Source organism: Osmia bicornis, chromosome 10, assembly GCF_907164935.1.
Source record: "Osmia bicornis bicornis chromosome 10, iOsmBic2.1, whole genome shotgun sequence".
Classification (NCBI taxonomy): Eukaryota; Metazoa; Arthropoda; class Insecta; order Hymenoptera; family Megachilidae; genus Osmia; species Osmia bicornis.
In genome coordinates, this window is record NC_060225.1 from 5347880 (window position 1) to 5364817 (window position 16938).

At 38.4% G+C, this 16938-nt stretch overlaps 1 protein-coding gene across 1 annotated transcript in view; it reads left to right on the forward strand.

Moving 5' to 3' along the window:
- LOC114877251 (extracellular serine/threonine protein CG31145) overlaps nucleotides 1–16938 on the forward strand; it is a 38456-nt gene that overhangs the window by 13265 nt on the left and 8253 nt on the right. The window contains exons 2-3 of the mRNA XM_029189582.2: nucleotides 11303–11427; nucleotides 14073–14148. Coding sequence (XP_029045415.1) covers nucleotides 11303–11427; nucleotides 14073–14148 — 201 coding nt within the window. The remainder of the gene's footprint in view (nucleotides 1–11302; nucleotides 11428–14072; nucleotides 14149–16938) is intronic.

The window sequence follows — 16938 nt, forward strand, 5'->3', positions numbered from 1 at the left end:
TTTTTAAAATGTTTCATATTTGTAATTTTCCGTACGATATTTTATTTATGGACCGGTATGATCCTACGTCTCATCGTTAATTATCTTTCAGCTAATTATCATAATTAGCATACAATGGTGGTACACTTTCATTACCGTAGAACCGTGCGAATAATTGTACTACTTCTTTCATTCATTTATTTGTCGAGAACCGGTTGATTACTCGCTTTGATCCTTGAACGGTATTAATAGTTTAACGGTAGAGTTTCTAAATAGCGGTTATTGCGTTAACGTTACGAGAAGAAGAGCAGTCGAATCTATTTTTTTTTTTTCTCACATCCGTCCCGTGCAACGAGTCGGCATTGTTTCTTCGCCTGGTTGCACATAACCGAGCGGTACTGGCATTATTTTTCTCTTCGTCGTACTCGATCCCACAGTTTTGCGAGGAGAGCGTGAGAGCGCTTCAGAATCGAGCGGTGGTGTAATCGTCATCTCGATAGGTCAATTCACGTCGACACCGTGATTTTTCAATTTTTTTTTTTATAGAACACAAGGAAACCTGAGTGATTTCTTCAGAAAATAAAAATTTTCTATTATTATCGAATACTCGAAAATTGGTTTTGTTTATTTGCGAAGAGAGAGTGAGAGCGCTTCAGAATCGAGCGGTGGTGTAATCGTCATCTCGATAGATCAACATCGACACCGTGATCTTTCAATTTTTTTTTTATAGAGCACAAGGAACCCTGATTTCTTTAGAAAATGAAAATTATGGAAAATAAAAATTTTCGATTATTATCGAATATTCGAAAATTGGTTTCGTTTATTTCCCCGAAGAGGAAGAGATTTTTTTCGACGACACCCGTTACATTCGGAGAGCACTGAATTTTAAAGATAGCCATCTACTCTTTCTCTCTGTGGTCACTCTTTGGTCAAATATTTGAGCCACTTCTTTTCTCCTCCCGAGGGTGGCTCCTCCTCTCTGTCCGCCGTACTTGCAGCCCGACGACCGAATCTTCAAGCCAGATGGCCTATTGACTCGAAACGACCCCTTGAAAGAAGCGGAGAAACTTTTGAAAAGAGCCTCGAAGCCGCAGCGACACTTTGTACACTGAGAATTAGAACAGAGCAGGTGGACGGGGCTGGAGCGTGAATTCATGGACCCACCATCCCTCTAATTACCCTTTAAATATCTTACGATACGCATTGATCCTCTTTCTAATACCGAAAATCAAGTACAAAAGCAGCGCGATATTTCAAATTGTAATCTTGACTGATTTGTACACTCTTCGTAGTGAAAGGGTTGATCAGCTGGCTGTACTTATTAATCTCCCATGAAATTCATAATTAATTAGTCTTCGGAAAGACTAATTTAACGAGGGGATAAAATCACCCTTCAATTATCGAACGATGAGGTCCTACCATTAATTAATTGATAACCCAATGAAATATCTGTCGAAACCTCGGATATTGCTGAAATAATTTTTAGAAGCGTTAATTATCAAATTACTCCGATAGTCGAGGTGATTATTACCAAAGAAGGTAATTAAAGTTCTCGCGTGTCGTATAACGTGCCAGATGTTTGGTCGTTAAGTGGGGCAAAGATTGTATATATGTGTGTGTGTGTTTGCACGTGTACCAGCACGTGTCAATGACGCTTAATTAATTGGGCAATTAACGAGGAACCCGATCGAGTGTCGGGCACTGAATGCCCCGGTGTAAAATGTCGCCTCGTGGAAACGGAGACTTTGCAAGTGTCGCGTTGTTACACGAAATAATTGAAGAAATATTAGCCACGAGCTGATAGATCGATACTCCGCTTGGTAATTAATTTGCAATTAAAATATATTAATTATACGTGATATTACGAAATTTATAAGCTATTATAAATCATCTCTTTCAGATGATTTATGTAGCAGAGAAATTGCGAAAGCAATGCCGAGTCTCCTCGAATGCAACTCCATTGTGTTTCTCTCTCTGCATTTTAACTAGACAGGTAGCAGGAAGTTCAATAATCATATTTCACGAGTCCATGGTGTGCCAAGAAAAAAATTGTCCGCGAGTTAAACGAGTTACCGATGAAACTGAGTTACGAACAGCGACAGGTGTTTACAGAGGCCGAGGAATATTGTCGTCGCCGGAAGTTTCGAAGCTTGAAACTCTCTTGTCGGGAAGCTGCGTCGAGGTTCGATGGTAATCAGTTTTCGTAGGGAAATCGCTCCTTTCTTCGATAAATCCGATCAAAATCGGCCGATTCGAGGCAAGAACATTCGGCAGAAAATATTTCTAAATTGAACGAAGACATCTCGTCGCTGACATGTTTTTGAAATTCAATCAATTCTCAATTAATACAGAAATTAATTTAACAGAAGACACTTAACATTTCCAAATGAAGGAACAATGCAATTATTACTCATTATTTCAATGGAAATCACGATGCTTTCGTTAAATATTTTAACTGTTCTTAATTTTGTTTCACTCATTAATTTGATGCAGTGAATTTTTGGACGTTCTAATTATACGCGAATTAGTTAATTCTATTAGCCGACTTCGAATGGTACGAGTTCTTTTCTTTTTCGGTACCTTCAATTAACGTTAGCTTGGAAGTATCATCGATAAAACTGTCGGACTCAAATTGAACGCCGAGGAATATTAGCGTTTCATAAACCCAATCTTGTTACCTGTATTCTATTTGCGTTTCATCTTCTATTTAATGAAATTTCAATCTGTTTCATTTCACGGTAACGTTACGACTTGTAAAGAGATTTAAATAATTTCCAAAGAAGGTAAACGGATTAAATCGTTGAAAGTATAATATCTTAATGGATTAACAAACATCAAAGAATTGCTACGAAAATGATTGAAAACCTCGAGATTTTGATTTTCAAAAGAGCCTATTATTTATTATTCCTTTTAATCGTTACAATTCTGAATAATATCGGAGATATTCTCGAAGATGAATTCCAAGCGGAATGCAAGTAAATGAACGCATGATTGAGTTTGCCGTAGGGTTATTGCAATATCGCAACGCCATCTTGTCGCCTAGCAATTAATTCATGCTATTCAATTTGCATTAATCGATGATGAAGTACGAAGAGGGATTACATTAATTTTCCCCTCGTATTTAATAGAAAATTAATTATTTCCTTTCTAACCAATAGAAAGGCAATATTTTTCTAATTAATAGTAATTTAATCGTCTCTATAATTACGAAGCTTTTGCTGTTTCATAATTGATCGAATCACCTCAGAATGATTACAATTCCCTCGCAGTTCATGATCGAACGATATTCATCTTCCTGCGCTTCTTAATTATGCACTTTCTTGTACAATCGCTATGCAACTGGAAGATGCAATCTGCAGATCTACTCGCAGCTTGCAATTACCTCTGAAAGTAATCATTTTCGTAATTATTAAACGTACGGTGATGCTCGACAGGTTTTTATTGCTTCTTAAACATTGAATAATTCTTCCCTTGCGATTATCGAAGGAAAACTCGATCATTATTTGAAAGAAAAATCCTAGGAAATGATCGCTGAAAATTGTCGAAATCGATTATCAGTTGATAACCAGAAGTAATTATTCCGACTGTTAAGAGCAGACTCGGAAATAAAAAGAGAATCTCCCTTCAAAATATGATGAATTGCTGATCCATATGCATGAAGGATGCACTCAGGATGCAAAGGAATTCTATTCATTGGCAAAGTGAAAATGAAAAACTTTTGTATTCCCTCTGTCGATCATAATAAAAGACAGATGGACGATTGCATCATTCATATACAAGCGGTTAAATTTATCTTGCATTTGTTTTATTGTTTCATCTCGCTTGCCATTTTCCCGTGGAGATTCGAAAATAGTCACGAACCTTTATTCAGTCTCGCGATACAATCGAAAATCGTGGACCATCGTTGCACATGTTCCGCGACGTCAGTAGGGTATGCATAATACATATTGTGCACTTACCAGATCTGGACCGCATCACGAGGAAATATCATCGGCTCGGTGAATATCAATGCGAAGAGGTGAGAGAGAGTGTCGTTTCGTTTGCCTGAATCCGATTCGGTGACACACGTAGCCTGGACAAAGAAGAATACCAAGGAGATAAATAATGAAAATTCATCGCTACTCTTTCGGAACGTTCGAACAGAACAGAGTGGCGTTACCGAAAAATGTCCATCAAGTTGACGATAAGTGAAAACGTATATGCGTTTGTTTCACTCGAAATTGATCGGCAGATTTTTATTACCTCCTCGCGCTATGGTTGGCAAATCCTCGAGGATTCTCCAGTAGATTGGGTCCAGGAATCTTTGGAGATTTCTCGGGATCTGTAACCCTCGGGATCCTATGGGATTCCTCGAACTACTCCACGGATCTTATACGGAGAACTACCTAAGTGTTACACTCACTTATTAATGAAACTTTGCCAGCTTGTAGAGCTCGTCGAGCTGAACACGCCTACACCCCGTTTTGTGGGCAGACGGCTAATTGTTTAAAAGATATTAATAATTAAAGTTAGTTATTACTTACATTGAGAAGTATGACAGACTCACACATCCATGGTTCCCAAGTTTTTTTTTTTATTATAATTTGTCTCTTTTTGAATAACTATTACAGCTGTGCTATAATCATTAATTACACTGCAATTTTTATAGAATTTAAGTTATTCAAAATAGAATATAGAATTTTAGTTTAGAATTATATAGAATTTTAGTTATTCAAAAAGAGACAAATTATCATTTAAAAAAAAAAAAAAGGAACCAAGGATTTGAACCGAGGACCTTTAGATTACGAGTTACGTGTTTAACCACGGAGCGGATCCATGACTCGCATTCTGAAGGTCCTCGGTTCAAATCCTTGGTTCCCAGCAATTTTTTTTTTTTTTTTTTATAATTTTTATGTAACAGTTATTCAAAAAGAGACAAATTATCATTAAAAAAAAAAATGTTGTGAGTGTAACACTTGGGTAGTTTCCCCCGGTTAGGGATTTCTGAAAATCTGCTACACGCTGCCACGAATCGAACTTCGTTTCGCGAAATTCCGATCTTTGATTCCTGTAAATTCGTCCGAATCGATGATGATTTAAAATGCGAACAACCTCGAGGAAGCGTTAAATGGAAACAACTATTTGTACGGATTTCTGGAAAGTTTCGAAACGTTCAACAAGCGTAGCGAGAAGATCGAGTTCGGAACACGCGAACGGAACTCTCGAACGTCCCTTTCCGCGCTCTTGGTGCATAAATTTTCAGAGAAGAGGGCGAGCACCGTTGGAATTCGCGAATCGCGGTGAACCGCCTCTAAAACAAACAACCGACATATTTGCTCAGGAGAATTGCTGATGCCTCGTAAAATACGTGACCCTCTACAGTCTCTGTCTCCGTTTTGTTCAGCCGATAAATCTTCCCTGGAATCACCAATAATACTTTGGTAATCTATGAAAATCTCGATTCACTTTGAATACCGTTTTATATTAAAAATTCTTCGAATAATTTTACAAATCCTGAATTATTTACGAAAATAATATTTTGCCGACAAGCGATGTAAATTAAATTCAATTAGCTGCATATTTCATGTAAAGTTATAAAGAAACGGCATAAATATTCTACAAAAATATACTGTTATTTATATAACAACAAATGCCAATCAATTAAGTTTCGTTGTTTGAATAATTCATCTCGCCAACGGTATTTATCGCTGGTTATAAACAATGGTATATTCTTCGTATAAACAATAATATTGTTCCATTTCAATGAAACAGTAGCATTGTTTATATAATTTCAAATGTCAGTTAATTAAATTTTCTTCGATAATTTAACGTTTACTGAAGAATGTTTCCCTGTATGATATAATAAATGATCGAATTACAGTATATACCGCGATAATTTACTTATCAAAGGGATAACTTCCGGCCACGTGTTTGTGCACTTTGAAGGGTTGCATCGAGCTCGTTTCGTATGCACGATGCCTGGCATCTTTGAGAAGTCGACGAGAACTGAGAGTCCTTATTTAAAAAGTAACCAAGGTATTAATATAATTAGTAATCAATTTCTCTTACTGCTTCGGTATCAGTTTTCCTAAAAGCATCTTTCAATTCCTTGGCAAAATGTTTGCATATTAAAAGAAAAAAAGGAGGGAGAAATAAATATATGAAGGGATCGACTTGTAATTTATATCGCATAAGTGGAGAACGAACGTGGTTTTGATCAAGTAGTTTCACTGTTTCCGAAAAGTAAACTCTACGTTGTTAATTACCTGGCAATTAACGAACTTGTTCCGCGAAGTTAATTTAATTTTAAACATCTCCATATTTTATGAAACATTTCATCAGATTTCCATCAAATTACGAATGCACTTGTAATTTTAATATCGAATCCATCTTCCCCGCATAAGTGTACTATTTTTATCATTTAGTATTCTTAATTTATTATCGCTATCCAACTGAGTACGATTCATACCTACATGAGTACGATTTTTATCATTGAAAATAGAGGGAAAGAGGAATGGTAGCTGTGAAAAAACATTTGAAAGCAACCGGACACGAGTTTACCGGCGTTTGAATGTAAAAGATATCTGTGTAATTGAAGTTGCCAGATGAGTTCGCGAGTTTTGCGGCCTTCCGTCGCGTCTCTGTGGAGACGTGTTCGAACGAAACCAGTTCGACGACGTGCCAGGGTGCGATGCCGACCCTATGAATAACAAATGAACACCACCTTCGTTGGCTCTCTCCAACCTCTTCTCTTTATTCTTCTTCTAAGCCCGTTTTACGTTCCCCTTGGTGTCCACTATCGCCTGGATAAACCATTTTAAAAAATTCAGTGGTAAGTGTCGACCATTAACCATCCCCCTATTTTATGCCCTGTGTGCAATTTTTCTCTTTATCTTTTTCTTTTTTTTTTTTTTTTTATTATATTTTAAATCGACGAGCTTGCGATCAGTGGAAATTTTCAACAAATTCAGCAGAATTCATGGATACGAAATGTAAATTTCTGAAACTGATAGCTTTCGCGAAAGATTCGAAGATCGTGAATTGATCGGTTCTCGTTGAGCGGAGAAATTCACCGGGCATCCGAAGGTTCAATTTCGAATCTGTTGGCCAGCGATCGCTTCCGTACATGCGAACGAAGCTTAAATCCGAGTTCTGATAGAGTTACAGGCAGCGGTGAGAGGAGTTACTCTGGTACACCCGTCCGAGGATCGGGTGAGATTATTTCGACTGGCGCGTGTGTTTCCGAACTCAATCTACTCTGGAAGATTCGGTTTGCAGTTTGGCTTGTTCCGCGAACACGCCGCTTGCCAGGCACACCGGAAGACTCACGATGCTTCCTTGACTTCCGGCTACCCGCACCTGTTCACGAAATCTCCCAGGGAAACAGACTAATCAGACAATCCCGTAATCAGGCCGCGCTCGTTTGCCGCGTCTCGGATCTTCTCGAATTAACCGATACCAGCTTAATTTAATCATTTATTAATGACCAGTGGGCTGGATGTTTTTACTACGTCGCGTTACATTAACCCTCGGACAGCGGACCGTGGAGAGATTCCACGCAGTTTTCTAAATTTTACACCGTTTTTTTGAAAATGATACATTTAACTTTCGGTTCGAACGGCGGACCATGGAGAGAGCCACAATTTTTATTCAATTTTCTTTTGTCTAGGAATTATATAATTGATCCAGGCTCCGCTGTTTAAGGATTAAAATTAATTAAAATTGAGTATCCGTTAACGGGAAATAGTCGAGACAATAATTAATTAAATTCAATCCTAAAATATTGGAATTTTAATGCCAAAAAGATGCTCGCGATTTTGGCGAGCTACAATTTTTATTCAATTTTCTATTTCAAATTATTTTCTTTTATCTCGGAATTATACAATTGATCCAGGCTCCGCTGTTTAAGGATTAAAATTAATTAAAATTGAGTATCCGTTAACGGGAAATAGTCGAGACAATAATTAATTAAATTCAATCCTAAAATATTGGAATTTTAATGCCAAAAAGATGCTCGCGATTTTAGCAAGCTACAACTTTTATTTAATTTTCTATTTTCTATTATTTTCCCTTATTTAGGAATTATATAATTGATCCAGGCTCCGCTATTTAAGGGTTAAAATTAATTAAAATTGAGTATCCGTTAAAGGGAAATAGTCGAGACAATAATTAATTAAATTCAATCCTTATTGCAATCACTATCAAGATAATTTATTATTGCGATCATAATGAAAGTTTCGATGATTTTTCGAGATATGTACACCGGTGTGAAAATCGATAGGAGAAGCAACGACCGTCGGCACACATTGGCCGGCTGACAATTGATGAGATCGTTAAAGTAGGCACACCGTGTATATATAGTTGGGGTTTCGTACAATTCGTGCAAGTGTACACGGGATACGTACGTATACAGAGTCCCGGTGCACGTCTCTGTGTGCACAGGTCAGAATGCACACAGTCTGCCTCAATATGCAGTGATCGCTAATGCAATTTCATGGCGCATGCACGTGCAGTAACGAAGGCTTAGGTCACGCTTTCATGTACACTGACTGATTACGTCTTGCCTGTGGATGTGCACCCGATGGTAACTAGACTTGTCCGGGTGTCGTTTTATGAAAACGATTCGACGCGAAATCGAACCTACCCCCGGTATCGCTTCCACCTTTCTTTCCAATTAATTAACTTTCCTGTTTATTTTCTATATCTCGCGAAACTCGAAAGATTGAAATTTCTAATCAGAGGAAAATTTTTTAAGAAAAACCATCTCAGGCAAATCTTCTCGAGATCCCTTCAGCTTTCCTTGAGAATTCACTGGATCGTCAGGGTGCGACGGTTTCAAAGATGAATTAAAATTAATCTCCCTAACGAATCCGCGATGCTTTCGATCATCCCGCTGATACCTCGCGTCAAAGACGTCGCCGCGTTCTCCAAGATGATTCAAATCCAACCGCGAGAGCCTTGGTCCAATCGTATTATGAATTAAACCCTCGCCTAGTTGCTTTCGAGGATCTTCGAGGGGATAATTGAAAACAGAATCCTTACCTTTCGAGAATGTTAAGATCCTTGGCCCGTTCCCAGGAAAATTACCAAAGGCGAACGTGAAACGAAACGCGGGTCGACGCTCGGCTAATTAACGATCTGTTTAACGAATCGTGAATACAAGGGCGGATATTTTGTCGCTTTACGGTAATCGATGATCGAGTAATGAATTCTTCGAATTGTTCCACTTGAATGGAGATTGAAAAAAAAGAATCGGTCTTTTGAAGGGAACAATTTCTTTGATATATTTTTATTGGAACAATGGAAATTATCGAACAGGCTGACGCGATTTTGCCGAACATTGTCGTCACAATGACGAGGGAATGCAGTTTTGCGGATAATCCGATGCTTTGCCCTAGTACAGAGTTTAATCCTCGACAATACACATCATGCTACATGCATATTAAACGCATCTACGCGGAATGGAGACACGCGCATGAATTAGGAGGAACAGTGTGGTTCGAGAAATGCAGATTTCAACAGACACCAGCCATCCTCTGATATCGAAGAAAATCATTGTAACGATGATAATCGATTTAATTGATTTTCGCATTACGTCGTTTGGAATACAATGAAAAGCGGATCGCATGATTAATTACCATCCGCGAAAGTGAATCGTTAATTACTGACTCGCGAAATTACGCAGAAAAAAGATTTTTCCAGAGTATGACGAATTTCCGATGTTGCGAAGGGAATTAGTCATCGGTCGATGAGTTCGTCTGAATCATAATCGCATTAATATGTTCCCCGTGTTGGTTGATATTTATAAAACTGCATGCGAACAGTCCTTGGAATTAATATCGGCATGGACAAAGGGAATTAGCATGACAGAAGTCGTTTCATGATTTCCAGAATCAATTACTATTCGAGAAACTGTCATTCACCGAGTTCCGAGGCAATCGTTCCGGAAGGAAAGGTGTTAATTAGAGCGTTGATCTATTCAGGCAAAATTATGGATTATATAATTATAATGAAAATGATATTCGTTCATTTCTGCTTGTTCGATGGTGTTATAAAGACGGTAATGTATGATGCACACGTAAAGTTGAAAGCAATTAATTCAGACACCTCTAAAGTTACGTAATTAAGGTGTCGCGTGATCCACACCCTTGTCAGGTTTCCTTCTGTGAAACTGATTCACTTCAAAGAAGGTTCTTGAGATGCATTCAGTTCCTCAAGAATTAACTCTGTGTATAAGGAAACTCTTCTCCTTTTTATACCTTGTGAATTCTATCAGAATATTAACACATTGATATTCGTGATAAGAATGATTTATAATATAATTGCAATTATTTATTTTGCTGTTTAAAAATTATTAAACGAATGAATTTTGGATTTTCTGGTTAGAAAAGTGTTACATAACAGACGTGGGAGAGAGAAAGAGGCGAGGAGTGATTAAGGTGACAATTAGTCTGCTGATTAATTTTAATAGATCGTTTCACGACTGGCCGTGATGGGTAATAAAGTTTTCAGAAAAAAGAACGTTCACTACTGTTCCTGGTACTCGTTATATCGTGGAAAATCCTTGAAAAATTTATGAAGCGAATGTTTGAACAGTGTCCTCTTGTTATACATAAAATTCCTCGAATATTTTCTCCCTATTATTCTTCAACTTCCGTGCTTTGAGTATTTGATTATAATTAAAACAGCTTGTCAAGCGTAATATTTAATTACAGACTTCTTTAGACTATTTCCGAAAGGATTACCGTTTTTTGATTAACACTCTTCAAAGATCCCTTTCGCAAACACGAAAAGAATAAAGGATTCAGATTTTTATATTTACATTCGGATAATTCAAATATCATATGAAAAATTATTAATTATCGCTGAGAACTTCATCTTTCTCTCGAGACTGAACTTTCTTGACAAGATAATCTAAATATATTAGTACTCTTAATTTCGAATGAAAACGGTGAAATTACTAAACCAAATTTATTTTTCACCTTGCTCCAAATTGACACATCAATATCGTGGTATCGTAGTTTATATTTCGAAAGGCAGGAAGAGGGTCATAAAATGGAAAGTGAAAACCAGACCCAAAGGGTCGAGGGAGGGCTTAGTTTTCGACTCTGGTGAGAAATGTGGAGTGGTGTGAGAAATACTATAAACAAGGGTGCCTTTTCAGAGTGCGATAGAATTGAGTTGATTTTTGGAGAATGAAGAACATTGATTTTGCGAGCTACTTTGGTGTAAATTCTCTATCTTCGTATATCCTATTCATTATCCTTTTTATTATACATTCTAATGAAATATATTCATTTACGTTACCACAATATTTAACACAAATATTCTTTTCTGATTACAGGAAAAACAGCTCGACACTGGAGAAGTTTCACCTAAAGATCTCCAGAACGGAACTCTACCCAACGAGCTCTAAATACGTGGACCAATTATTGCACGAACTCGCAACAGAGCCTATTATACACGTTGGTGAGCGTCTTTTTTACAATATTTTATCAAAAATACCAAATATAAAATTTTTGAAATCGTGTAAGAGAGCTGAATCGTATCGCTAAGTAGAATCAGACGACATTGGTCAGACATTCGATCGGTACCGAATGCATGATAATCGAAATTCTTGAACGCTCCTCGTTCAACTCCTTCCAACGTAATACACGATCGAACATGCTGTAATATAAATTTTCGAGTGACAGTGCACGCAAATCGTGGCTGGAATTTTTCCGTTCGGCAAAGTAATAAATGGTAAGCCGGTAGCCGTACGTGGTCCTTTATTAAATTTCACGTGAATCAAAATAAATCGACTAGAGGATTCTTTCTTCAATAACCGCCGAATACAGGGTCGAATAAATTTGAAGGAACCACTTCGTTTCATTTCTATTTTACATACATCTCTTAGCTACGTTATTTCACGTTTCCAATTAGCAATCTCAGATTTGCGTGAGATTAAATGAACAATACCTAATTTCATCTCAAAGGTTAATTATATCCCGACAATATACCGTGGCTCGATTCTCGTCGCAGCGTTTCATCGAATGGGATTATAAGAGGGAACGCATCTGATTCGTATTATCCTAATCGTGGCAGGCAAAGGTAACAAAGCCGATGCAGGGAAATGAATCGAACAGGAAGAGGGAAGGGAGTTAAACGCGTAGGCATAAAATTAATCTGGAAACGACGCCGGAATAATCTTCTCTGGTTGGAATTAATTTCTCTTCGGCCCATGAAGCTAGACAATTAACCGGCGTTATTGTGACCGTGGCTTTGTGCTTAGTAATTGCCACGACACGGTTCATTGACTAACAATGCCACGATCGTACGATCCGAAAGAAGAAAAGAATAGGAACCTCTGATCTCTCTCGCTCGAAGCGGAACGTTTTAAAATTAGATCTGGCACGATGTTGCACGTCTAATTTCCGGCTCGATATCTCACTCTTTCGACTCTTGTACGGTTATTTATACTCGTGACACATTGTCTTTTGAATTTTTACTTAAATTATTATAGCCGGATTAATTAAAACCGGGAGGTAAATTATACATTTATAATTCCTTCGATTAAGAGAAGGGTGGATTTAATTTCGGTTCGAATAATTGATAGTTTGTTAAGGAAACGTCGGGGTAGATGGAAGTTAAATCAACGCGGAGGAGTCGCAACGTTGGTAAGGATGCAAGTATCGAGCTGCCGTGGGAAATTAGATCGAGAAGGAGGACAAAGACGGTTCCTCGGTATATCTCGGCGACAAAGGAGATCGATCCAACTTGCTAAACAATAATTAAATTGCACCGGCAAGACTATCACCATCCGATACGATGAAAGCTGATTTCGATACACAGTCACGGTCCGTGAGATTAGATGTTTAATCATCCGGCAATCTCGACGACACAGTTCGCGATCGTTTCTCTATTTCTCTTTTCCTAAAAATGTAATTATATTTTATTATTTAACCCTTGAACAGCGGAACGTAATTTTTAATTAAAAGAAAATAATAAGAAGTGCAAAATTAAATTAATATCGTAGCTCTCTCCATGGTCCGCCATTCGAGGGCGAAGAAACTCCTTATATTATATCTCTTACTTTCTTAGGAAAAGTGTCAATAATTGCACAGAGATCAACAAAATGAAAAATGCGATGCTTAAATAAGACGTGAAACTGATTTGAAATAAAATCATAAAGTTATAAATTATGTAGAACAAAAGATACAGGACAGTGGCCATCAAAGTGTTAATAATTAAAAAGATGGCTTAGCTTGTGGGATTAAAAAAGAATTGTTAATTCGAGCCATCGATTAAACGATGTTCGAGGAGCTTTCAGAAAGTTCTCTCGACGTCCTCGTTCATGCACATTTTTCCTCTTTTTCACCTTCGAACTTTACTCGAGTTCAAGGTGAAATTACCATCGGTTCACTTCGAAAATCGATAGATACTATCCGCGTAAAGTGCCATTGTCGCTGGTTTTTTCAGTTTACTTCGCAATTCCGAGCAATTGCTATTCACAGAATTCCAGGAAATGCCAGACGTCAACAACAACGGAGTGGAATAAAGAACTTTTATGTGTTTCGTTGCGTAATATCATTCTGCTCGTTTAATTCGCGTTATTTGTAGACCTTCAGCGTAATAATAGCAATGCCAATTAAAATTATCTTTTCGTTCAATTTATATCAATATGTTAATTGAAATTTGATTATTCGAAAAATTGAATTTATTTACAAGAACTCGAAAAAAGGAACGATCACATCGTACGGGTTTAACCGGGGGGGTCCAAGTAGTTCGAGTCGATAATTTCATCGACAGGACAAGAGGTCGACGATTAATTGTCTCGTGTGATAAATTGTCCGCGGGTAACCCGGACGGCTGGCACCTAAATTAGGCATATATCATTTATGAAATTGACACAGTGGACGAGCCGCGATCGATATCCTGCTGCGTTTCTGGCAAGAATTTTTTCCTGCTCTATACCGTTCTTCAAATTATATTTCTCAAAGAGAAACTCGTCGAAACGAATGAAATTGAATCTAAAGTCTTGATTGCTCGAATTCCGTCGAACAGAGTTTCCAAACAATTTGCATGTTTCGCTTGGAATAATTATCTAATTTTTTTTTCTTCTATTTATTTTTCAGTCCAGAAGGAAGGTGGTACGCAGTTGAAGCTCCAGATAAACTATTCGAACATGCAGGCGCTCTTCAAGCCGATGAGGTGAGTGCGATTTAATTATTTCAACCAAAAAAAATGGAAAATTACACCAATCGTACTTTGTATTCCTGCGTTCATTTTCCAAATTCTCGTGAATCGAGCTGAAAGTCGCGATTAGAAGCTTCCTGGGAAGGATGCTCCCTAGTTTTAGGAAGGATGGTGGCAAGGTGGAAAGATAGGGCGAGAAAGTTTCGTATCTTTAGGTCGCAGCCAGCGCGAAATTACTTCGCCAGTTTGTCTGTGACGTGGCTAGTCGTCCTCGCGAAATCCCACGAGACTCGGCGAACAGATCGGCGCCGATAAGAACGGGAAATTAACGGTGAAACATCGGTCCCCCGCAACTTCCTGTCGAACCAATTGACCGTGGAGGGAAAAACGACGCGTGCGGTCTCGTTAAGAAATCGTTCGTTCGATAAGAAAATAATGGGAGATAGAGATAGAAAATTGTACCTATAATTAACTGAAATTTTTCGTTAAAAATTTCTTCGCGAAGCTTTAGATCTAATGTAATCGAGTCGCTGTGGATGTATAAGCGTCTCATCGCCACTTTGTGTAAATCGTCTCTTTTTATCTGACCCGACGAACCTTAGCGTAGGGCGTAAAAAAAAGTCACGATCGCCACCCTTCGATGCTCGCGTTCGCCTTAGCTCGTTCACGGAAGGCAAAAGTTCTTAAGCCCTGGGACAATAGGAGGATGTGACGTATCGCGTTTTCTGAAGGGAGAAAGAGCGAGTGAGAGTGGGCTATGATAATTGAATAGAAGTGGCAAGGACAGTTCGAGTGGCTCTTTCACGGCACGAGGAACTACTTGGCCCCTCCACTTATGTAATTGTGCTCGTAATCCTATCCACGTAACTTCGTCAGCCTCGCAGCAGGAAAAACCGCAGGCCTCGTATTCTCTCGAATCGAACAGAGACCTTTCCTCGAGGGGACAGAACAACGTGGTAATTGTTCTTTCTACTTCTTTCAGGTATTCCAATCGATATTCGACGGCCTTTTGATCCTCACCCTCGCTCAAACACTTGACTTTGGTGCTTAACACTTTTATTATAAGGATTTGGAATTCTTACAATGATCGGCACTTTTCAGAAAATATAGTTATATTTTATTATTTAATCCTTGAACAGCGGAGCCTCGATCAATCGTTCAAAGTACAAAATTAAATTATGATCGGAGCTCTCTCCATGGTCCGCCGTTCGAGGGTGAAGAAACCCCCTATATTATCTTGTACTTTCTTAGGAAAAGTGTCAATAATTGCAAAGAGATGAAGAACTGTATTCATTATCCTATCTTGAAACTAACATTTTCTCCTTTCAACTCGTCCGAAATATCTATTCAAGGACGATTCCGAGGAGGTCGATCGTTCTGAACCGGAAGAATGGAACGGGTCAGGAGAATAAAGCAGAGAAAACGTAATATCCAGAAGTGGAGAAGAAAATTCGAGACAAGCGAGGCTCGTCGAGACGCTTATTGCGATTCTTTTTATCCTCCGTCCCGTCTTCGACCCTCCTCGAACCACTTCCGTGCACACACTTGGCCCTTTAAACTTCCGGTCGGCCGAAGATTCCGCGATAAGTGGCCGAGGCCGGCTTAAACTCCGGTAATAAGTTCGCCAATAAGTTCCATGGAAAGTTTCCGGCCGTGGAAACCCCCCTTACACCCTCGCTAAACGTTAGAAAGAGAGAATTTCGGGTTGAAATTGCGAGCGTCCCGACGCCGCCAATCCCGCAATAAGCTCTCGTTACACGTTAAGGAGGACACCCCTTTTTCCCTCGTTCGAAACGAACGAGTCCCGCCTTTCTTTTCCTCTCTCGGACTCGTGAGGATTCATTGAATGGACAATTTCTGGCGACGCTCTTTTCCTCGGAAATTATTTCCTCCTGTCGAGCCTTTTTATTGCGAGGCAGCCTGAACGCTCTTTGATTGCGGACCTTGCTTTTTTGGCAATTCGAACGATTTACTTTCCGATGATTTCCGATTCCTTTAGGGAAGGAAAAGTGGAAGTAAACGAGAATTTTTACCAATTACACCTGTGGATTTTATTAAATTTATTTGCAACTTCTGATAAATTGTATCTAGTTAGAAATCAACCCTTTAAAACGTAGGTGTTAATGATTTAATTTTCCAGTTGTTTGCTCGAAATGTTACGTTTTGAATTTCAAACGGTGACTCATTGAAAATAAAAGTTTCCCACTTTATTATACTTTCTGACGAGTTCCAAAGTCGACGTTTATATTAAATTTCTCGTTGAACTTCAGCGTTTGACTTTTACTTGATTATTAAAAACAGCTTCCTTTTTGCTCCTGTTTCGCGTCCAGCGAAATTTCAATGATTTTCTTTCCTCTCATCCGGTAATGTTTATAGTCCAGGAAATTATAAACGAGAAAATAAGAAAAAGCGTCGATATTTTTTCAAGATACTTTCTGTACCAAGTAATTGGAACATTAACGATCGATCGGACCAATATGTTCGATTTAATCGCTTGAAAAACGGAAATGGCACGATAAATAACGGACATTATTTTTTCACTTCGCCACTTGTCGACCGATCGAGCATCGATAATTACCATCGACCTACATAATTAACTAGCAGTGCAATTAGCGTTAGTTCATTCGCGGTATCGTGAATTCCAATGGAACTGGTTTTGCTGGATTCACGAAAATCCTAAACACTTGAGTATTCAGCAACCATGGAATTGTCCAAATGTACATTTATTTAATAGAAGAATTTTTTGATAAAAATCCGAGCTGAATGGTAACAATTTTCTATTAATGTCTTAGGCATTCATTGAAA